Source organism: Terrapene carolina, unplaced genomic scaffold, assembly GCF_002925995.2.
Source record: "Terrapene carolina triunguis isolate 2854851 unplaced genomic scaffold, T_m_triunguis-2.0 Scaffold69, whole genome shotgun sequence".
NCBI classification, from domain to species: Eukaryota; Metazoa; Chordata; order Testudines; family Emydidae; genus Terrapene; species Terrapene triunguis.
In genome coordinates this window covers 17,462,947-17,486,702 of record NW_020664420.1, presented here as the reverse complement: position 1 = coordinate 17,486,702, position 23,756 = coordinate 17,462,947, and the positions used below count along the sequence as shown (strand labels likewise).

General features: G+C 40.4%; 2 protein-coding genes across 3 annotated transcripts; one reads left to right on the top strand and one right to left on the bottom strand.

Moving 5' to 3' along the window:
• Positions 1-3,518: 3,518 nt before the first annotated feature.
• BRIX1 (biogenesis of ribosomes BRX1) lies at positions 3,519-12,906 on the bottom strand. Of its 2 annotated transcripts, none has more exons than XM_024203060.1 (10): positions 12,722-12,906; positions 10,271-10,382; positions 9,263-9,306; positions 6,585-6,655; positions 5,615-5,664; positions 5,447-5,520; positions 5,287-5,337; positions 4,894-4,995; positions 4,452-4,580; positions 3,519-4,019 (listed from the first exon to the last, which is right to left on the bottom strand). In XM_024203060.1, exons 1-10 carry the CDS (start codon positions 12,869-12,871, stop codon positions 3,756-3,758), a joined length of 1,047 nt encoding a protein of 348 aa, XP_024058828.1. In that variant the 5' UTR covers positions 12,872-12,906; the 3' UTR covers positions 3,519-3,755. The 2 variants fall into 2 exon arrangements, with proteins under 2 accessions (XP_024058828.1, XP_024058829.1); XM_024203061.2 differs by having other exon boundaries at positions 10,271-10,338; positions 12,722-12,895.
• Positions 12,907-13,039: 133 nt separating this feature from the next.
• Positions 13,040-22,731, top strand: RAD1 (RAD1 checkpoint DNA exonuclease). The gene is made up of 6 exons (XM_024203062.3): positions 13,040-13,361; positions 15,605-15,877; positions 17,724-17,832; positions 20,474-20,732; positions 21,565-21,663; positions 22,020-22,731. The coding sequence occupies exons 2-6, from the start codon at positions 15,683-15,685 to the stop codon at positions 22,201-22,203; spliced, it is 846 nt and encodes a 281-aa protein (XP_024058830.1). The 5' UTR covers positions 13,040-13,361; positions 15,605-15,682; the 3' UTR covers positions 22,204-22,731.
• The last annotated feature ends 1,025 nt before the right edge of the window (positions 22,732-23,756 follow it).

Here is a 23,756-nt window from a genome sequence, read left to right as displayed (position 1 = left end):
ATTATAATCTTTGTACAACGTATACTTTGTGAGGTATCATTTGAAAATGAATAACTCATTGGTCAACAGTGTCATGGTGGAATCTAAATAGCAACATTATATGTAAAGTTATGAATATAAGATGAAATTATGACTGACATAAGGCTATCAGACAAGCCTGAGGAGTGGATAAACCTGTTTCTCAAAGACACAGGAAAGGCTGATGCCTCTAGACAGGTATCATCAAAGTTGATGGGCAATCACCTGTCCAGTGGCCAGAATTTGGCAAAGAAGGGGAGCTGAAACAGATCAATCTATACTTTAGCAAACAGCATGGAACCTCTTTCACCACAAGACTACAACCTCACAGTGGGAATTAACTTTATCTAGTGATAATCCTCAGGAAGATGCATTTCAAAGGTGACTGGATTATAAAAGTGATGAGCAAAAAACACCGCAAGGTATTCTCTCCCGATCTCATTTCATCAAATAAGACAAACAAAGAAACCCCATAAACAGCCATATGACTTTGGGAGGTAGCCTGACCTGGAGTTTGGTCAGCCCTGTTGTTTGGAATATGTGGTAAAGATTTTACCTTGAACCAAGTCTAGCTTGTTAAGTTTTAGCACCTGAGTTTTATTTATTTTTCTTTTGTAACCATTTCTCACTTTAATGCCTTATAAAACTTATACTCCCTTAAATTCTCTCTCTTTGTAGTTAAATAAACTTGTTTTATTCTTTAATCAAAACTAATCTGGTTGCATTCAAATTGAATTGTTTGGGTAACTCCATTTAAAGTAGCAAACTGTTGGATATTGTTCCTTATGGAGCAAATGGACCTAAAATATCTGATCTGTCCAAGAAAGGACTGGACAGTGCAGAACACACATTTTGGAGGAAAATTTTAGACTGGGAGTGTGTTGGAGTCACCCTACAAGTGGTGACCAAGGCTGATGGAAGCCAGTGTGACTGGAACATGCTGGCATGTTGCAGGGTGTGACCTGTTTGTGAGTGGTCCAGGTTGGGAGCTACAGCAGCAAAGCACAGTGAGGCACCCCAGGTTTCAGGGCAGATGGTGACAACCCTTCACTGGACTGGATTGCACCCTGGAATGTGAGAGTTAGATAGGGAGAAAACCCAGGACACTGTTCCTTTAAGGGTGCAGGATCAAGAGCCCTGTTGTGTAGAATGGGACCCTACCCTCTCTTCCAGCCACTCAGGAGGAGCTCCCTGGGGGAGGCTGGTATATAGACTGCATTCTCCCTCAGAAGTTCTAAAAGTTACAATATGGATGCAGAAGTTGAAAGGAAAAGCTAAATAACATCAAAACTTTGTCATGGAAAATTAGTTATGGATGAAAAGTTGCATGTCCAAATGTGGATTTAGATTTATTTTATAAACTTAAGGGTAAAAAAAAAAGAGACAGTAGCTATTAAAAATGAACTGTACCAGTATACAGATGAAAAGTGGAGTTGATTTTGTCAAATATATACAGATGGGTCCAAAAAAACAAACAACCAGGAAGAGAAGTGACAGCATATACCAAAATTTGGAATTAGTACATTTAAAAGAATATCCAATTTTGTAGCTGTCACGACAGCCAAACTAGTAGACATTATGCTACTACTAACTGAGATCTGGGAGGTATGTCCAGCAGCGATGGTCATTTTTCAGATTCAATCTCAGGCCTTATGGTGATTTTAAAAAGGGTGCCTCAGTATGTCAAGCAATTTAATCAATGAAACTGTATTTCTAATAGAATTAGTACAGATAAATACATTAGCTAGGATCCCAGCACATACTGAAATAAGAGAATGAAATGGCAAACAAAGCAGCTAAAAAACTTGTAAGAGATGGAAACTGACAAAACTACCCTTGAGTAAACAGGAATTCAGAAGTCCAGTACAGAAAAATTTAAAAGAGGAACGGCAAAAAATTTGGACTAATGAAAAAAGAGTTAATTGTGCCCTTGAGTTGAGGATAACGACATACTGAAGGGCCTGGATAGGAAAAACAAAGAACCAGGGCTAACTATGGACTTTTGTATTATGGACTTTATTTAGGGGACTCTAATGTTTGAGCCATTTGCTATTAGGAACTCAGAGAACTGTCTGAATCTTAATAAACCAACTCTGGATGCAGGTGCTGTTAAACACAAGAGACTGTGTGGAGTGCTTAAGGGGCCTGAATCAAGTGAAGTGCTTGCAAACCAACCCCTGGCCACAAGGGGGTGCTCACTAAGCAGCCATCCTTTTACACACAACATAGAAAAACTAAATCTTACCTATTCAGCTCCTCATTCCTCTATTTAACCTTTTACTCTTCCATATTCCCTTGTTTGGTCCTGTTTCCTACCAGTGGTAGGGGTAGTTTTTCCCATTTCCTTCACCACAACCATTCTCCCTAATGAAAAGCTTTATGCAGAGTCAATACAGGTACCTAGCTAATAGAACCTGATGTGTATCTACTAAAAGCCTGTAACACTGCTCCTACTAGATGAAAAAAAAATTCCCACAGATGCTGAAAGTATCTTATAAGTGTGTGATTTATTAATTGTACTAGGAGCTGTGCACTCACAGAACAAAAGGGCAGTCCCTGGCCCCACGGGCTTAAAATGTACTAAAAAATAAAGTGCATACCCCCTTCCCCCCCATTTCATTTTAGGTAAACATTTACTTAACAGGAAGAGCTCATTTTTCTGTTACAGAATCTCATTTACCAGAACTGAGTTCTGATGCATGCATTACATACACTGTTAGCTAATTGCAGGCCTGACTGTGCTCTTGCTAGTAATAACTTTAAACAAGGCCCAAGCTAAGACAATTGTTTCTTCAGACTGTTAGTTCTTTGGGGGGCAGAGACAGTCTTTTTGTTCTGTGTTTGTACAGAACCTACCACACTAGAAATTAGAATAACAGAGAAGGGTGGAATATCAAGGAGCATCAGCACCCACAAAGGACAACGTTCCGTTGTATCTTTGAGCAACAGTAGCACACTTAGTACAGGACACCAAGAGCAACACAAAGTAAACATGGTTTGCCCCCTTTTCTATGAGGCAAGCCCCTTATGCTTTTGTAGATCCACTATTTTTAAAAAGGCCAACAAAAAAAATCCTGTGATCAAAAAAAAACAACACATCACAATCCTTTCTCTTCTCCAAGAACCGTGGGATAGGATGGGTAACCGGCCAAGAAAAGTGAACCAATACTGTAGGCATGTTGCATCTTTTAAAGAGAAAGTGTACTTGTATATCATAAATGTAATATAGACTAAGATCTTGACTACTGCTGGACAGGACTGGGGAGCTAAACTTCTGAACTATGGCTAACTCCTTTAGGTAGTGCTTCCCTCCCTGCCCCCCAAAAAACACACCAAAATTACTGTCCCATACAAGACTAATTTTCAATTGTAAGAAAGTCTGACCAAAAATTTCTTATTCACCTCTTGCTGCTGCCCCGCAACCCCTTCCCCTTGAAACCCCCAAATTTCTCTAAGAGCCTTGTAAGGCATTAATGTATCTATTCTTTGGAAGACAGATGTACAACAAAAATACCAACAAATTTTATTTAAAAAACAGTCTGAGATGAGTCCTAGAGCAGAAGAAATCCACATCTGATTTTTCATTTACTCAAAGTTGGTGGCAAGCAGCTGCTGACTTTAAAAAATGAGATATAAGATCATATGCAAGATAGCTCTGAAATATAGCTAAAAACCTAAGTATGCAAGACTAACAGATGACTTTTTGAAGTTTTCTTAATTTTTTTCCACTTAACATTTTACACTCCCACCCTGGAAAGATTTTTTTGCCTCTTCCTTTGTCGTTGAAATAATTTCTTTTTCTTTTTCAAATTGACTTTTAGCTCTGGTTTCACCAACTCTATTTCCAATGGCTTTTCCTCTGCTGGAGTTTCAAAGACAGTTTCAGTAGGATCTTCTGGAATAATTGTCTTTTCTTCTTTTTTCCGAAGTTTCTGCAGGTCTTTCACTTGCTGTTTTTCTCTAAATTTAGCAGCTACAGCCAATCTTGTCATCCGCCGATGCTATCAAAACAAGAAAAGTAAGTTAATGCAGTTGCACTGAAAGGCAAAGGAGAGACGGAAAAACTCATCTAACAAGGTGATATTGCAAAAAGTTCACATACAACATTTTATAATACAGAAAATGTTCTCCACTTAGAAAGTGATCTTTTTAAAAGGATCACCCTTCAACTGGCAAATTCCTCAGCATACTGCCATCTTCTCATTGAGAGATCAAACAACTCAGCATAATTAGTTTCATAAATCTGCTCATTTCACATGCCAGTGATTATTTTACCCTACAATTATAACCTATTACATGTGTTGCCACATTGTGGCTCCTGATCCTGTAAGCTGATCTCTTCTGAGCAGGGGTACACTCATACAGAACAGCTTGCACAATCAAGGCCTAAGGAATTTGTTAAATGCAAGCAAAACCAAAGGCAAGACTATTACCATGTTTGGAGACTGGTAATGTGGATTCTCATACAGAGTTGGTCCTCCAAAGCTGCCCTGGAAAATCTTTATGAGATTTAAAACAAAACGAGGTCCAATTTCTACAAGAGCTGCATCTTCTTCCATGATCTGTAACAAAACAGCAAACACCTTCATTTGAGATTCCTGTGCTGGACTTATACATACACATTATTCTTTAAACATTTTACACAGATGGATTCACAGGTGTTCAAGCCCAAAATCGAATGCAGCTAATTTATGTTAAGCATGTAAAAAGGTAGTTTGAGTCCACTATAAAACATTTTGAATTCACTTTTTTGTATAAGTTGGGTGGATGTCAGCATATCCTGTTAATAGTTAAAGGTTTCCTTTCAATTTACTGTATTTCATATGAAATCATACATTTAGTACAATTTTTAAAAAGTCAAGAGAAACAACTAACCTGATAGTTTCGAAACCAGATCCTGTTGTCTGTGACGGAGAATGTGAATACATGATCTACAAAAGGCTGGCTTTTGGGGTGATATTGTGGTGTACTAAAAATCTATAACAAAGGCAAAAACAATTTCTCATCTAAAATGATCAAGAGTCCAAAATATAAAGTTTAATTACCTTTGCATTCATCTTGTTTTACTATTTAACATCCTCATCCTGCAGAGACTTCCATATGTGAGTCGTCCCATTGACTTCAAGCACATGCGCAAGTCTTTGCAGGATTAGTGTCTAAGTACCAAGACACACACAAGCAACTTGCAATATGTATTAAGCCTGAAATATTAGCACAAAGAGTTTGTAAGTTGCAAGAAATCCCAAAACAAAGTTGGCACATACTGACCTGAATAAACAACTCTTTTAACAGAGCATAGTGTGGCTCTTGATCAAACACCTAGAAGAGAAAAATACAATTTTATGAACACAGAGAAGGCAACAGCAGTATAGAGAAAAAGAAAATCAGAGATACTATAGGTCAAAACAATCTGAAATCCTGTACTTGCCGGATCAAAGGACAGAAGAGGCCGTGAGCCTCTCAGGCAGTTTCCAGTCATCTTCAGTTCTGCCAGGGTATGAACTACAATGATTTTGAACAGTTTTAGTTTTTAAACAGTTTTCTAAGAAAAACAAATAAATAAAAGCAGTAGAAGTAATCTGAGAGCTCAACTTACTATTCTGTACTAAAAATTTGGCTGATGGTCCTTGAGGTGAATTTGAAAGCCTGAAACAAAAGACTTCCATTAGTAATGGCAAGAAAAATACTTTATAGAATTCTATAGTAAATTTCAACCAGACCTTTTTACTGTAGTAGTTTTAAAACTGGCTTTTGTTGTGTATAAATGATAGTTCATTTTAGATATTTTAATTAAAAATGGCTTAAGGTATAATCAGCAGACCTCAAATGATGAGGCTTCATAGAAAATAGTGTTTAATTTACAATTACTTTGCTGCTTATAAAAATTTTAAATAGTATTTTTGTAAATAAAGCCAGCCTCATTTACTCTTGCTACTACTGCCAAGACCTGAAGTATTCTGTGGGAAGTTTGGCTTAAACTTCTGCAGCCGTCCTGTAGGGAAGACTTAAAACTCTGTGGCAGCTTCAGGTATATTCAAATACAAATTTATTTAAAAAAAAATAATAATAATAAAAAATATCAGTATACTTAAACCCCACAAGGAATAGTGGAACATTTTTCTTCTGGTAAGAAATAGTCAACAGAGGGAAAGCAAGTGCATGCTGCCATATGAGCAAGTTTAACTGTACTTTTTTAAAGTGTCACTCTTGAAATGTATTGATCACTAAAGGTGTAAATCTTCAAACTGTAGGATGTTTTAAATAGAATTATAGTCCAATGGTTCTCAAACTGGGGGGCAGGACCCCTCAAGGGGTCGTGAGGTTATTACACGGGGGTTTGTGAGCTGTCAGCCTCCACCCCAAACCCTGCTTTGCACCCAGCATTTATCATGGTGTTATATATTTTTAAAAGTGTTTTTAATTTATGGGGGGGAGGGGTCGCATTCAGAGGCTTGCTATGTGAAAGGGGTCACCAGTACAAAACTTTGAGAACCACTGTTCTAGTCAGAATACGAGCAACTATGATTAAAGAGGGAGATTTAATAAAGCATAGTGTATTTTCTCACCACATGTAGAGATCCTGTTTCTTTTTGGCTTCAAAAAATATGCACTTATTGCAGTTTTTTATTTCACAAATCTATATAAAAAGAAGACATATGGCAAATTAGCTATTAACAAAGCTCCATGGATCTTTTCACCAACCTTCCAAATCTGTCTCAAGTATTTCTGTCCTGAAGTGAAAATATGCAAAGGTCTTGCATTAATAAACAACACCTGGTGCCTGCAGAAAAGTCAGTTTTAAATAATAGCCACCTTGAAAGGCTTTTAAATTATCTTTATTCCCAGAAAACTACCAACGACCAGCACTCCAGTAGACAGGGCATTAGACTGTCAGGGCACCTAGTCTCAGCTCTGCCACTGGCCCACCGGGTGGCTTTCTTCAGGCTGATCTTCTAATCTATTTGTGCCTCAGGTTTGCCAACGTAAAATGAGAGAAACAACACTTTCTTGTAAAGCACTTTTCATTGGCAGATTGCAGAGCGATGGAACAAAATGCTTCTATTCTATATAGGTTCTTGGTTTTGAAATTAAGTCTCTCTTTATCAATAGTCAATTTCCTATTTCAAAATAAGATGCCTCATTTTAAAAAAAAAGTTTATGATCAGCAATCATTTTCATCCATGAAGTTAATACATTCCAGCAGCGGCACCCCAGCATGGGTAGAGGAGATAAGACCAGAAAAGGCTTGCCAGCCTACCCTTCTTATCCCTTCCCTCAACTAGAAAGGGCACCAGGGGACTAAATCACAAAAAAAACAACAGCAGTTCTTTCACAGGGGTAATGATTCAAAGGCACTAGCTCCCAGAAGTCTTTACTCCAACACAAAAGCCACAGACACTTGCTGTCTCTATCACCTCCACCCTCTAATATCTGCTGGAAGTCTAAACTGCTTTGATTCCTCTTTGGTTCATTTCCACTAATGGATCCACCCATACTGCCACTTAGTTCAATTCACTAGCTATGCCACATGTACCTGTACTCTTTATTGCCTCCTTCAGCCTTGCACAAAAAAGCACATCCCCACCACCAATTAAATATTTTAAGATTATAATTACAAATGTTCTTGACAAAAACCAACCACAAAGTTTTTAACCTTTGTAACCTTGTCCTCTTTCCATCAGCCCTTTTCTTCTTTGTTTTCACCCTGTATGTTTTTTATTCATTATCTTTGCAACCATGGTGTATTTAGACCCAAGATACAGATATCCCACAGTATTCTTGCTGGCAAGTTAAAGAAGTATGGGCTGGATGAATTGACTAAGGTGGATAGAAAGCTGGCTAGATCATCGGGCTCAACGGGTAGTGGTCAATGGCTCCATGTCTAGTTGGCAGCCGGTATCAAGCGGAGTGCTCCAAGGGTTGGTCCTGGGGCTGGTTTTGTTCAATATCTTCATTAATGATCTGGAGGAGGACACGGACTGCACCATCAGCAAGTTTGCAGAGGACACTAAACTGGGAGGAGTGGTAGATACGCTGGAGGGTAGGGATAGGATACAGAGGGGCCTAGACAAATTAGAGGATTGGGCCAAAAGAAATCTGATGAGGTTCAACAAGGACAAGTGCAGAGTCCTGCACTTAGGACGGAAGAATCCCATGCACTGCTACAGACTAGGGACCAAATGGCTAGGCAGGAGTTCTGCAGAAAAGGACCATGGGGTTACAGTGGACGAGAAGCTGGATATGAGTCAACAGTGTGCCCTTGTTGCCAAGAAGGCTAATGTTTTTTGGGCTGTATAAGTAGGGGCATTGCCAGCAGATCAGGGATGTGATCATTCCCCTCTATTTGACATTGGTGAGGCCTCATCTGGAGTTCTGTGTCCAGTTTTGCGGGCCCCACACTACAAGAAGGATGTGGAAAAAATTGGAAAGAGTCCAATGGAGGGCAACAAAAATGATTAGGGGACTGGAGCACATGACTTATGAGGAGAGGCTGAGGGTTATTTAGTCTGCAGAAGAGAGGAGTGAGGTGGGATTTGATAGCTGCTTTCAACTACCTGAAAGGGAGTTCCAAAGAGGATGTATCTAGACTGTTCTCAGTGGTACCAGATGACAGAACAAGGAGTAATGGTCTCAAGTGGCAGTGGGGGAGGTATAGGTTGGATATTAGAAAAACCTTTTCCACTATTAGGAGGGTGGTGAAGCACTGGAATGGCTTACCTAGGGAGCTGGTGGAATCTCCTTCCTTAGAGGTTTTTAAGGTCAGGCTTGACAAAGCCCTGGCTGGGATGATTTAGTTGGGGATTGGTCCTGTTTTGAGCAGGGAGTTGGACTAGATGACCTCCTGAGGTCCCCTCCAACCCTGATATTTTATGATTCTATGCCACCATAGACTTTTGTGTACAGAACTTCTATTGATTTCAATAGGAGTTCTGCATACAGAGTGCTTTCAGGACCAGGTTCTCATGTCTATCAGATCATGTCTAACAAAAGAGAGGACAAATGCAAGATTACATCAATATTTTACTTACTAGTCTTGGTTTCAAGAAGTGAATTAACCTACTTCCTATGCAGAAGAATGACTCTGATTACTTCCTGTGGTTTAGCAAGTAATTCAAACAGCAGGATTTAGACTCTTTGTGCTTCATGAAGTAAACCAAAATTCTCTTCCATTTCAACATCACCTATCTGCTCACACAATTTCCAAAAAGCCAAAATATAAATATTAGTTTAGTCATGGCATTACCTCATTAATTACAAACAGCTTGTCTTTACGGTCCATTTTAGTGTCTGTAAACAAAGAAAAAAATACCACTGAGCAGTCTTGTATGCTTTTGTATATTACAAGGGACACCAGCAATTAAAAACAAAAAACCCACACTTTTCTGAAAATATTTCACCTACTATTACTAAAGAAAGATGAAGCATTTTCTCAGTTTTTGTGTTTCTCAGCAGTTTGCATATAACTCATGTTCACTGTTGATATTATTTCACCTCTTACTCATTACTTGGGTTGCTTTTAACAACAGTTTTTGCACATACCAGCTTAAGGCCCCAATCCACCATAGGGCTTTATACTGAAACACATACAAAGCATTATGCATGCAAGTAGTTTTACTGAAGTCAAAGGAATAGTGAAACATAAAGCAAAGCATGTATTTGAGTGTTTGCAGAATGGAGGCCTAGTTTCCTAAAGATCTTAATTACAATCTAATGGGCAGCAGGTTTAAAACAAATAAAAGGAAGTTCTTCTTCACACAGCACACAGTCAACTTGTGGAACTCCTTGCCTGAGGAGGTTTTGAAGGCTAGGACTATAATAGGGTATAAAAGAGAACTCGATAAATTCATGGAGGTTAAGTCCATTAATGGCTATTAGCCAGGATGGGTAAGGAATGGTGTCCCTAGCCTCTGTTTGTCAGAGGGTGGTGATGAACGGCGGGAGAGAGATCACTTGATCATTACCTGTTAGGTTCACTCCCTCTGGGGCATCTGGCATTGGCCATTGTCAGCAGACAGGATACTGGGCTGGATGGACCTTTGGTCTGACCCAGTAGGGCCATTCTTATGTTCTAATCCAACACTTATTCTGTGCAGTAATTGGGGTAAATAATGTCAACAACAGACAGTGAGCCATATAAAATAAGAATTATGCACCATCTTCAAAAAGCAGGCTGTTGGAGGCAAGTGGTATAATAAACTAGAATAGCCAAAAACACTGACAAACTTAGACACAAGCAATACCAGGACCCTACCTGCTTTGGAGTGGGGCATCAATGTTCGCAAGTCTTGCATTAGATGTCTTGTTCTGAAATTTATTCCTCTAGAAGAGAAAATAAGCACCCGCTCTTTGTTTTTCCATTTACCCTAAAAGAAACACAAAGTTAAGGTGGAAAAAAAATGTTTCTAATCTTAAACTTTTTTAAAATCAAAGTTAATATTTAATCAATTAAGATTTCAGATTTTTTAAAATCTACATTTGTGAAGAAGTTTCCAATTAAAACAAAGTGCTGCCTTTTCAACAGGAACAGAGATATAAATGTTTATGTGGACAACTCTGATCTTTCACACTTGACTACTTAATTCCTACACAAAGAATCCTAATCAACTCAATGTTTTCAGTGATACACTATCGATATTTGAGGCTGCTCACATAAAATTTCCCCTCTTAGGCTGTGATAAACTTCATGTATCAGGGTGCAGCTGCTTGCAGACAGGAGGGGTAAGTAGCCATGAAATCTATTTGTTTTCCCATTTAAACAATAACCATGAGGGTCAGGGATGGTACAGGAATACGCAACTAAATACAGCAAAATGACATTAAGTGCATAAAAGTTAAACTGCATATAGTGATAGTACAGAAGTGTTTATCTTGTGTAATTTTAAGGTGAAGGAAGAGTTAAGAACTTAGAGTGCAGTGCCATTCATTCAAGAAAGCACTTTGAAAATCCCAGCCATTCAGTCCATTCCAGAGGCAAGAGCTGCTTCTTCTAAAATATTTTCATGAGCTCTAGGAATAGTTGTCTCTGACAGGAAGAAAATGGCAATATCCCCAGGGAATTCATCCTAATCCTCCCTTTGAGTCAGCAACAGAACACTGAGGGGCTTTGGTGAAACTCCTCCCTCCCCTGGACATTGACAAATGGATCTGCAGCATTTTGAGCTGTGCAGAAAGCCAAGAATATTAGAAGCACAGTAGGTCATCTCAGTCACAAGAAAAGGCTGATCTGTTGCTTTCTCTACAAAGTGAGCTGAGAGCCAGGGAGTTGTAAAGCAACACAGGATAAAAGGGTCTGCTGCAAATGAATCCTCTGTTAACTCAGCACAGAAGGCCCGGGTAGCTTCTATGGACTATAGGATTTCCAATTTCAATATGCAAGTTATTTAAAAAAACTGAAAAGCTGTCAAATGTACAACTACTGAACCGTGTCATTTGGGATGCTCCCTAAATAAAATAGTCACTAAAACTAGCTACCAAGTCCTTGTACAAGACTTTATTTGTTTTTAACTCTGATAATATTTTAGGGTGTTAGTATTGCTATATCGCAATTGCGTTATATGATCCAGAATACTCACCATTTCACATAAAAATCATAACACCAAATAACGAGTTCATAATAATGGGGACCAATATTGTGAAAAGCTATTGCTCTAGAATGACACCCCCCCCCATATGAGAAACTGCTCATTTTTGCTTATTATGGACACCTCCATCTCAGACCAACAAGCTCAAGAACCCAATAATTAGGAATAGTCAAGTACTGGCTAGAGTTTGGATTGTGGAGTTGAGTGTGGGAAGAGATTCCAGACATTACTGGCCTCAGCCTGCCCAAAACTACAGCACCCAACGTGGCCCATCTTCATGGAAGCAGAAAAAACAGACCCCCAGAGCACCATGCAGTGCCTCAGTTTGATCGGAGCACCCCTGTGTTCAGGGCGGCACTTCAGGTGCTTAAAAGTGGTATCTCCTGGTTCCTAGTGTATTCAAGATATCTGTGCAGATCATGACAGTGAAACATAACCTTGCTGTGCACACTCATATGAGGAGTGTGGGCGATCACACAGATCAAGGCAGCACATGTCTCTGTGGAGAGACTAATATCAGGGATTAGTCGTGTTAGTCTGTATCCACAAAAACAACAAGGGGTCCGGTGGCACCTTAAAGACTAACAGATTTATTTGGGCATAAGCTTTCATGGATAAAAAGTGAGGGTTTTTTACCCATGAAAGCTTATGTCCAAATAAATCTGCTAGCCTTTAAGGTGCCACCAGACTCCTTGTTTTTGTGGAGAGACTGCAACCAGCGATTTGCTCCCTTCCACACCAAGCAGGGGGCGGCCCTGCAAGAATACTGAGAACTCAGAGGGAAGAGAACTGCTTCTCTAATGAGAGGCAATGTCTCTAAAAGGTCTGGGGCTGGAAACGGATAATCTCCGGCCCGTGGGAAGCTTCCCCTGAGGAGAGACAGCCTTTCCCCAACAGGGCAGGCCCTCCCCGTCCCGCAGAGGGGATGGCGAACACGAGGGACCATTCCAGAGCTCCTACCACCAACAGGGAGAACACAGCCTAGGCCACCCCGACCTCTTACCCTCCGCGCCATAGAGAGACCGGCGGAGACCGTCCGGGCCAGCCACATACTCCGGGGGGGTGGAGGAGGGAAAGGGGCAGACGCCTCGGGCAGGAGCGAGATCAGCCGCTCTCTTTACCTTAGAGATGGGAGCCGGGATGCTGTGCTCCTCCCGCTCCTCTCCCTGCGGGCTTGGCTTGGCCGGCGGCCCGGTCCCATTCGGAGCCCCTCTGGCTCGTTTCCTCGGCCGGGTCGCAGCACCTCCACGCTTCCTCTTGGCCGCCGCCATCTTGCCTACACGTGACCCTCCCACCGGAAGCTGCGCTCCCTCGCCATGGTCTTCCGCTCCTCACTCTATGGTCCTGGCAGCCGGCGTGCTGCCCTGCTCCGGCGGATCTCGTTTTACGACAGCCGTAAAGCACGGGGTGAGTAGCTAGCCGCGCTGGGGGGAGGATCCGCATCGCATGTGACGGTGTTAGGCGGCGGCGCGGCGGGTCCCCGGAGCCACGTCACTGGGCTGAGCGAGCGGGCGGACCCCCGACCCGAGCCTGGGGTGAGGTTCCCAGTTCAGCGCTGTCCCTGGGCCGCTGGTTCCCCAGGGCGGGCCGGGGTCCTGCAGCGGGGGCGGGTCCAGGGGCCCTTGGTCTGTGTCCGCTGCTGAGTGCCTAGTGCAAAGGGGCCTCCGGCCTGATTCCTCTGGCTCCCTGGGTCTCAACCTGGGGGGGCGTGTGGCCCATCAGCGCAGAGCTGTGACCCAGTGACAGCCTCCGGGCCGTCAGGTAATATAGCTAGTGTCAAGTATCGCGGGGGGGGGGTAGCCGTGTTAGTCTGTATCCGCAAAAACAACGCGGAGTGGTACCAAATCTATTGTGTGCAGCATCTGCAGCTCTTTATGTGGGCTGCATCCACACACTAGCTATAAAAGCAACGAGGAGTCCGGTGGCATATTAAAGATTAACAGATTTATTTGGGCATAAGCTTTTGTGGGTAAACCCCCCACTTCTTCAGATGCATGGAGTGAAAGTTACAGATGCAGGCATTATTATACATGAAGAGAAGGGAGTTACCTTACAAGTGGAGAACCAGTGTTGACAGGGCCAATTAGATCAGGGTGGATGTAGTCCACTCCCAATAATTGAGAAGGAGGTGTCAATACCAAGAGAAGGAAAGTGGTTTTTTATCTACGAAAGCTTATGCCCAAATAAATCTGTTAGTCTTTAATATGCCACCGGACTCCTCGTTGTTTTTATAGCTAGTGTGTGGATGCAGCCCACATAAAGAGCTGCAGATGCTGCACACAATGGTAAATAGGTTTGGTACCACTGCTCTAGCTGTTGTCACAGCATACTGTAATATTAGTGCTTGGGAAGCGTATTGAAGATGAAAAAGAGTTTGGCCCATGGAGCACAAACTTCAATGTGTGTGTGTGTGTGAAGTAGACCTGTGCGGGATTTAATGGTTCTGCAGACTTGTAACTGATTTAATGCTAATGATCAGACACAACATGAGGTAGGATTCACATTGGTCCTGCATTGCAGTGATGAGGATGAGAGTGCCGGGAATCCTGTTCACCCTGCTGAGAGGCTGCTGACAATTTGGGAGACGGATGAGGATGTTGCAACCTCATCCCTGGAAGAATATGCATAAAACTGATGCTACACATGGGGAAACAAAAACTACAGTGGCACAAAAAACAATGAGTATAATGGCCAAAAGGAAGCAGCTGCTGTAACCTAGAGCTTTGTGAAAGGAAGTGGAAGGCTTTCTGTTAAATTTAAATCAGAAGAACAGATTGTAAAGTGTGTTAATGGCACTAACTTATTTCTGTTCACAAAGTGGAATACAGCCTTTTTTTCTTATCAACAGCAGGAAAAAATTAGTGGTTCAATTAAAACTATTGTGCTGCTTCATGGTAATGTTCAGCCTTTAAAGAAGGCATAGAAATAGAGATAGGAGGAGCTTTGTGGAGATTTTCACCATTCACTACCAAAAGGTTTTGGGCAACTAACTGCCCTTCATGTCATTGAAAATCTCCCTGACAGGGTCTGCTTGTATGACACCTGTACATGTGCTCATAATGTCAGTAGTGCCCATCTGCTATTAAAAGTGAATTGTAAAGGAAAAATATGATTGTGGTCTTTATTTCTTTATGAAGATGGATGTAATGTCATCTTTCTGTTTTTGTTTGTTTACAATAGAAATACTAGATCTGACTTTTTTCCTGGAAGACTGGAGAAGTGGAGTAGGACAGGGGCATCGCACTAGGCTGAAATCTCAGTTGACACTCAGCATTCTTCACCCTTTCAGCTGACACCTGGGAATGGGAAAGCTGCAACTCAGCTTTCCCCCTAGTGTGAAGTGTGTAGTCTTCCAAAGAGTCCTCCCGAAAAACAAGGCAAATTGGGTCCTAATATTTGTCATGTAATAAAAAAACAGGGGGAAAAAACATATTAATCTGTATTTACCAGCCTAAGGCATCAATAAAGGACATGGCTACAACTTCTGTATTAGCTTGTTTTGCAGTTTGCCTATAATATGACCCTGTACAAAGAGGGAGATGCTACTTAAAGCATAAAGATGTAAATATATTTCCTTGCAAGCTGGATAGAATGAGGAGAGAATAGAAGGATGAAATATCAGCAGTCTTCTCTTGCAGTTTCAGAAACACAGGCCTCTACTTCGTGAGCTAAAGCTCAAATGGAGGGAAATTTGTGTGTGTGTGTGTGTGTGTATGGTCTCATGATCTATCCAGCAGGGGTCAGTGGTACACAGATATAGGAATACACTTGTGCATCCTGTTACTTTGCTATTTTAATAGTATTGGACCTGAACATCTCTCTCAGGGAGTAGAAATAGCTACTATTTTTTTGGATTCTTTATATATACTCCTGGTCTATTCATTAAATATTTAATTATACCAAAGCATTGCTGCCAGTACATCATCACAGCTTTGTGAAGCTTTTTTTTTTCAATTGTCATCCACAGCAATTCAGATTAACACAAGTATGTTGCCTCTTTTTAGGTTTTCTTTGAAACTGCATCTTAATCCCTCACTTATACTGTCACAGGAAAGACTGGAGTGGTGAATGCAAACTAGATAATGCCCCTCTCCACTCAACCTGAAACTGGTGATGATCAGTATGTTTTAGTCGCCAGTCTCGACAATGTCAGAAACCTTTCAAATATCCTAAAAGCCATTCATTTTAAAGACCATGCAACATGTTTTGCAACTACAAATGGAATCAAGGTTACAGTGGAAAATGCAAAGTGTCTGCAGGCAAATGCCTTTATTCAGGTAAGGAGCCTAGCACATCATAAGACCATCAGTATATCTGTGATCAGTCTTTCACATGTTTAAAATGGCAGTTTTTTTCCTTTCTCTTGCATTTGTCAGTGACGTTCCCAATGAACATAATCCAGTCAAACAAAAAACAAAAGATGAGACCAGTGGGTCCAAGGCGTTAGATATCTCAATTCTAGATTTGCAAAAGTGCAGATGTTGATACTATTCAGAAATGCTGGAGTTAAATTCTTGATGTAGCAGAGAGGAAATTGTTCTCCTATTTTATTGTTACTATAGCATATGAGAGGATCACCATTATTTTTGCATTGAGTCTTGTATAAGCACATGGTATGAAGCCACTGTGAGATATGAGCGCATTAAATGAGCCAGGGAAGTATTAGAGAGACTAGAAGTACCTAAGAATGGAAACAAAGTATGTGATGGAAGGACTGTTCGAGAGAATACGGAAATGCATGCAGTTTATCTTAGGGGATAGAGAAGAATTGTCAAAATCGTAGGCATAAGGTGGAGAATCTGACCCAGCGAGTGTCCTGCAATACTGCTGGATATTAAAGTTAGAGATGGGAAAAGACCTTGTAGGTCATTCAGCACATCCTCTGAGGCCAGCGTAGGATTGTTCGCTATGGGTATATACGCCACTGATTGTCTGATGTATTTACAGATGACTCATGATAAAGATCCCACCACTTCCCTAATGGAAGACAGTTCTACAATTGAACAGAGCTCACTCTGGGGAAGCTTTTTACTAATATTCAGCCTTACTTCTCTTTCCCTAATGCCATCCCATTACTTCCAGTTATACCCTCTTGCATGACAGTAAACATTTCCTCTCCATCGTCAGTGAAAGAGTTCATTATTTTTCCTTTTGAAATATCTTGTTGATCATCTCTCCAAATAATAATAGTAATAGTTTGTATTTATACATCATCTTCCATTTCATGATCTCAAAGAGTTCTGCATTCAGATTCCATCCATCTTTTAGGGAGTTCACTTTTGTGTCTTAGGTCATCAAGCAATTATTATGGTGAGCCCTACAGGACTAAGTTCACTCCCTTTGATGTCCATCTCATTGCATCTTTCCTCACCGCTGAATAACCCTGTAAATCATTTTTTCTCAACATGTGTTTAGTATGATTTCTGTTTACCCTATGTTACCCTTTTCTGCTATCTCTAGTAATTTTTCATTTCATTTATATTTCATTGATTTCTCCCCCCCAAAAAATAAGGTGGAGGGAGAATAAAAAAAGAACAAAATAGGAAAGGGAAGGAAGGGGGCAGAGAGCGAAAATTAGCCCCTTTCTCTAGTCTTATATTTTGACCTCCTTGCTTGGTTTTATTTCTTTGAATTTTAAGAAGTCATGTTTTATTTAATGTGTTCCCTTCCACCTGCTGCTGTTTGCTTACTTGACTATCTTTAGATTGTGAACTCCTCAGGGCAGAAATTGTGCTGCCTTCTGTTTTTGGAAGCACTTATCACAATAGGTGTACTGGAAATAAATGACAAGTCTTGGTTTTATTTAAGTTGTACAGCACACTGAACATCTGCTGTTTGGTGGGGAGATCTTTATACTTCAACATTTATCGCTTATTCTTACACTGTAAAAGGCCACTGCTCAAATGTTGTACTTATCTGGTTTTCCTTTGTCTAAGCTATGTGCTAATTTTTAAAGGATCCTGACTATATGTTCATTGGCTTTATTTTGTATCGTGTTGCGCTCTGAAGGTGAAAATTACGGATTTATAGAGATGATTAAGTCACTGCTACTGCAGAAAGGGAAACAAATGTTGTTGCACTTCTTCCATACACACACTTTTTCTCTCTCTTTTTTTTTTACAGGCAGGGATTTTTCAAGAATTTATTGTACAGGAAGAGTCTGTGATGTTTCGAATCAATTTGGCTGTTCTTTTAGACTGTTTGACCATTTTTGGTACAAATTCTTTGCCAGGTATTGTGCGTGCATGTCCTGATCTGATGCCCTCAGTAATCAGACTGAAACCTGTGCTTCTAGCCACCTCCCAAGTGGCTTTATGAAAGTGATCTTTCCTGTTAGTGAAAGATTCCCTAACCTTCCCATAGTAAGACCCCCCTCTGAAGAGCAGCTACTGTTGATTGATTAGGCCATACGCTAGCTTCTTAAGTTGCTGCAACTGTATGCTGTGATAATTGCTCGAGTAGCCAGGAAGGTAGGTACTCAACTGAATTCAGACACTGAGGGAAAAGGTGGCAGTGAACAGAGTTATAAGTAAAGGGGCCGTGAAAGTCTACCCAATGAGAAGTCTTGAGTTTGGAAGACAAATGTGTTCATAAATATAAGATTTGTAAGAGAAGTGGCAGAGGAATCTTGTGATTATACACAGATTTAGGAAATGTAAAGGCCTAGGCCTTGTCTATAAACTACCGTGGTAAGTTGACCCAAGTTACGCTACTCCAGTTATGTGAATAATGTAGCTGGAGTCGACGTAGCTTATGTCAACTTGCCGTGGTGTCTGCACTGCGCTGTGTCGACGGGAGATGCTCTCCCATCGACTTCCCTTACTCTTCTTGGAGAGGCAGAGTACCAGAGTTGACTGGAGAGTGCTGTGTCATTGATTTAGCAGGTCTTCACTAGACCCACTAAATGAACACTGCTGCATCAATCGCAGCAGTGCTGATCTAGCCTAAGTACAGACAAGCCCAGAGAGGGGCCAATTGTTGCAAGTAGAAGGAAATCCATCAATGGTGCAAGTTGGTTCTGATAAATAAAAGCCAACCACATGTTTGGTGCTTATGGTCCTTCCTCGCTGTAGCTTTCAAACAGCGATTATAAAGCTAGGTAAGCAGACAGGTTAAGTGACCTGTTTTAAGCTCACCCTATGAGTCAGTGATAGACTTTAGACAGGAACCCTGCAGCCCAGCCTTGGCATCAATCCATTAGACTTCAGCTACCCTAAACTGTTATAAAACATTTGTATAACTTGATAATGACTTTACATTCTTTCTAGGTATGGTAGAATCTCAGAGTTACAAACTGATCAACCACACACCTCATTTGGAACTGCAAGTATGCAATCAGACAGCAGCAGAGATGGAAAAAAAAGCAAATACAGTACAGTACTGTGTTAAATGTAAATTACTAAAATAATAAAGGGAACGCAGCATTTGTCTTCTGCATAGTAAAGGTTCAATGCTGTATCAAGTCAATGTTCAGTTGTAAACTTTTGAAAGAACCATAACGTTATGTTCAGTGCTACGAACAACCTTTATTCCTAAAGTGTTCGTAACTCTGAGGTTCTACTGTACGTCTTTGGCCTCCATTACATTATTGCATCTGAGCACCTCAAAAACAATTAATTGATCTTCACAACGTCTAAGTATTATCCCCATTTTACAGATGAGGAACTGAAACAGAGAGCGACTGTTGTCCAAGTTTGGACAACAGGAAGTCTGTGGCAGAGCTGGGAACTAAACCAAGATAGCCTGAGTAGAATTTCAGTACCTTAAGCACATGATCCTCCTTCCTCTACTCACATTCCTCAGTTAGTAGAAAGCCCCTGGCTTTTCGCCTTATGTCTTGGGTGCACCATACACCCACAAGGTATTTTGTATAGCCTCACAGCCTGTTGTGTTGTTTGAGTAATTCAGGGCAGCCTCTGTCTTATTTCATATGTAGTTAGTTTTCCAGTGGATCACTTAAAAAATGCCTTTTTTCCCTCAAATGCTATTTCAAAATGAAATATTGCTCTATTTATATGAACTGTGAATTATTAATATTCCATTGTCAAACATCCAGTTCTTATCTGTGATTTTACATATTAGAAGTTGAACTGTCTTCCTGCTTGAAAATAGTTCTTCCAGAAATGTTGTCTTAGGCGTTACTTATGAATGAGGGTAGACTAGAGTCACACATTGCAGATAGATACAGTGCAAGCTTTCTCAGACAATTCTGCCATTGCACATTTGTATGAACTCTAATATCCTGTTTCAGAGTAGCAGCCGTGTTAGTCTGTATCCAAAAAAAGAACAGGAGTACTTGTGGCACCTTAGAGACTAACAAATTTATTTGAACATAAGCTTTCGTGGGCTAAAACCCACTTCACCGGAGTGGGTTTTAGCCCACGAAATCTTATGCTCAAATAAATGTTAGTCTCTAAGGTGCCACAAGTACTCCTGTTCTAATATCCTGGCTATTCCTATCCTGGGCCTTTTTGAAAAGAGTGTCAATCATCCTAAATTGTATGATGATTTTGTGATTGAGACAGAATTCAGTAAAGGTCTGAGACTAGACTGAGCATAATAAACCAATTTAATCTGTGATTTAAGCATGGCTAGAATCCAGGTCTCCAAAGCTTAGAATCATAGAATATCAGGATTGGAAGGGACCTCAGGAGGTCATCTAGTCCAACCCCTTGCTCAAAGCAGGACCAATCCCCAGACAGATTTTTACCCCTGTTCCCTAAATGGCCCCCTTAAGGATTGAACTCACAACCCTGGGTTTAGCAGGCCAATGCTCAAACCAGTGAGGCTAATGCTCAAACCACTGAGCTATCCCTCCCCCCTCCCTTACACGATCTAGCTCTTAAAGAGTGCTAATTTTATCATCATTTCAGGTACTTCAACAGCACTTCGAATGTGTTACCGTGGTTATGGCTACCCCTTGACCCTATTTCTAGAAGAAGGAGGTGTGGTAACTGTGTGTAAAATTAACACTGAAGAACCTGAAGAGACACTAGATTTTGATTTCTGCAGTACAAATGTGGTTAATAAAATTATCCTGCAGTCAGAAGGGTTAAGAGAAGCATTTGCTGAATTAGATATGACCAGTGAGGTCCTGCAGATCACCATGTCTCCAGACAAGCCTTATTTCAGGTATCAGAAACTACATGTCCATTTCAAAGGTTCATGTTTAGCAACTTAGTTGCTCTTTGATGTTTGGAATTATTGTTGCTGCTTATTCATCATACAGGTTTAATTCTGCCTTCTGTTATAATGGTCTGCTGCATCACATATGAAGACTTTAATTATTCAGACAAGGTACCAGGCAACTGTTCGTTCCTTATTTCTCAGTATTCCAAAATTTTCAACCTGATGCTTTTGGCAATAGAATACATCATCATTTTAAGGTTAGGGGCCAGCTTCAGCCTTGGTATAAGCAGATACAACTCACTTTATTTTGTATTTTGTACACCTTGTTAAACAAATTCCAGGCTGTTTTTTTAATCCATTCATTTAGTATTTTTGGTTATGAAGAATAAATTCCAAGGTCTGCATGGCCTTGGTAGGGGTGATTGATCAGGGCTGAAAAATCAGGAGTTGTATGCTGCAGTGCATAGGGGAACTCATCAGTTTTCCACTTTCCTGGCAGCTCCACAAGGTGCTGCAGAGCAAGTTTCTTTCAGTTTCTGGTATGGCAGCAGATTGTGGCCTCTAGGTGCTAATGGAATATGATGATCAGTCTTTCATTAGCGAAAGTCAGCTTTCTTTGAAACCACAGTCAGCTGCTATCAGGGGAACTCAGTTTGGAGTGCCACAAGAAATGAGGTAGCACAGCCAACATTATCTATGAAGACTAGGTAGCTTGTTGAAATCTAATGCTTTGAGAATTGTCCCGATGTATAACATCACTTTGTTGTTTCCACTTTTCAGATTTGATGGTGTCAATATCAAAAGCTTTGCTAAGTTGGTGCATTTTGTCTTTTAGATTATCCACCTTTGGCAATGCAGGAAGTGCTCATCTTGACTATCCCAAAGACTCTGATTTGATGGAAGCATTTCATTGCAACCAGACCCAGACAAACAGGTCAGTGATCAGGACAGTAACAGTAGTAGTCTGATGACACATTCTTACCAAGAAGGTGAAAAAGTGGTTTCATCAGCTACTGAAATGTCTGACTTTCCCTAGAACATAGAGTAGTATTTAAAAATTTCCCTTAACCAGAGGAACAACTTCTGTCAAAAAGTTCAGTAATAAAAATTAGAGCATAAAATGTATGCTGTTGATGCAGTAACAGGGAAAAATTAAACCATACTGTAAAACTACTACTGTGGTTGGATATGTTGCTAATTGGTTTTGTCAGTTTTGGTCCATTACTTGAGAATAAGGGTCAGCCATTGTTACATTTTATATACTTTAAAATAGCTTTTCTTTACCTGCAGGTATAAGATCTCTTTGCTCAAACCATCTACTAAGGCACTGGCTTTATCTTGTAAAGTGTCTATTCGGACAGATAACCGGGGATTCCTTTCACTGCAGTATATGATTAGGAATGAAGATGGACAGATCTGTTTTGTGGAGTACTATTGTTGCCCTGATGAGGATATTACTGAATCAGAACTATAGCTCTATGATGTGGACTGTGCATTTCATTTATGGACATTCAGAATGATGAAATATTTAATTAAAAAAAATTGAAAGTTGCCAGATTGATAGCCCAGAAAATGGACACCCTGTTTATCCACAGAAAGGAGCAGAAAAAGCAGCTACAATGAAGTGTCTCCCATATTACTTTGCGAGTGTTTCTCACTCTTGACCTGAATGGACCATCTATAAAAGTGAAAAGGTAGCTTAATCCTTGGCCTCTGTGCTGAGGCTGAGAAGGGTGCTGTGATGGTGGTGGTTTTGTGATGTGCACACTTGTCCACTGCAAGCTTGGAATGATCACCAAACAGCCCCTTGAGTATTCTGTCACTATTGTCAGAATAATTGCAAACACAAGCAATGCGGTAAATCTGTGACAATAACAGTATGTTAATCCACCAGTTTTTGGCCGTGGTTTGCTCTGAGCATGGATGAAGCAATTACAGGTGGTGAATGTCTGAGTGCTGGCTTGTGTTAGACAGTGGGTTGTTCAAATGATTTAAAAAAAAACCTTTTTGTGAGACTACAAGTGGAGAGTGAAAATTGAAACTGACTTCTCAACAACAGTAAATTGTAAATTTGCTCATCCTCAGCTAGATTCAAGCCTGCTGTAACTATTGAATTCCCTGGAATTTCATCGGGGATGCCCATTTTCCACAGCAGTGTGCTTGTGCTGTACTGGTAAGTTAGCATAGAACCCAACGCAAATCACTTTTAAGTACTTGGGCAGTGTCATTTTGATTTTAACTTTTCAAATTAAAAAAAAAAAAAAAAAAATTACCAATACAACCCTTGCTATTTAAATGTGTTTTTTTACGTGTTCTACCCCAACCCCATCCATTCACCACTGCCTTCCAGATCAAAAACACTTATTTATTTCAGTTTTAAGGAAAAAGAACATTGGAGTATTGTTTTGGAGAAGAAAAAATCCCAAGGAATGTTATTGATTTTTATAAAATAAAACATTATCGCTTGTCACAATTGGAAGTTGCCTTTAATGGTAACAAACCTCTACATATGTACCACATTAATATTTTGCTGCATTTAGAAATGCTTTTGTATTTTTTTAATAAAATAATAGCAAAGTGAATGAATCGTTTCCTGGAAATAAAATGTTGTGATATAATATTGACAGATTTTGCTTATTCCTAACCGCTCTTTCAATGTCACACTGAATCAGGAAGAATGAGAGATAGTGGTTCAAGATATGGTGGATACACAAAATATTGATAAGGAGACAAACTTTCAGTGACTTGCATTCTGTGCCCACTTACTGAAATTACTTCTCCATCTTTTCAACCTTTTTCAAAACGGGAGGATCAGAGCCAGGCCACTAATTAGTAAGATCACCAGTGCAAGAGATGGTTTCTTGCACAAGGCTTAACAGCCACTCATTTGAGGGAAGCTGGTACAGTACTTGCCTTCTGAATTAATGAGTTAATATTGACAAGTGAACCCCCAGTACTTCCCTGTTCAATTTTACAAGCCATGAATTCAAGTTTCAGGATTAAAACATGTTTCCAGCAGTAAATTGG

What these genes read in the sequence shown, in the direction of transcription:
- BRIX1 (XM_024203060.1), bottom strand. Translation starts at nt 12,871, where the DNA reads ATGGCGGCGGCCAAGAGGAAGCGTGGAGGTGCTGCGACCCGGCCGAGG. An exon ending in TCCCGGCTCCCATCTCTAAG is followed by an intron (nt 10,383 to 12,721) that starts GTAAAGAGAGCG and finishes TGTTTCTTTTAG; the next exon opens with GGTAAATGGAAAAACAAAGA. An exon ending in ATTACCAGTCTCCAAACATG is followed by an intron (nt 4,020 to 4,451) that starts GTAATAGTCTTG and finishes TTGTTTTGATAG; the next exon opens with CATCGGCGGATGACAAGATT.
- RAD1 (XM_024203062.3), top strand. Translation starts at nt 15,683, where the DNA reads ATGCCCCTCTCCACTCAACCTGAAACTGGTGATGATCAGTATGTTTTA. An exon ending in TGGTACAAATTCTTTGCCAG is followed by an intron (nt 17,833 to 20,473) that starts GTATTGTGCGTG and finishes TCATCATTTCAG; the next exon opens with GTACTTCAACAGCACTTCGA. An exon ending in AACCAGACCCAGACAAACAG is followed by an intron (nt 21,664 to 22,019) that starts GTCAGTGATCAG and finishes CTTTACCTGCAG; the next exon opens with GTATAAGATCTCTTTGCTCA.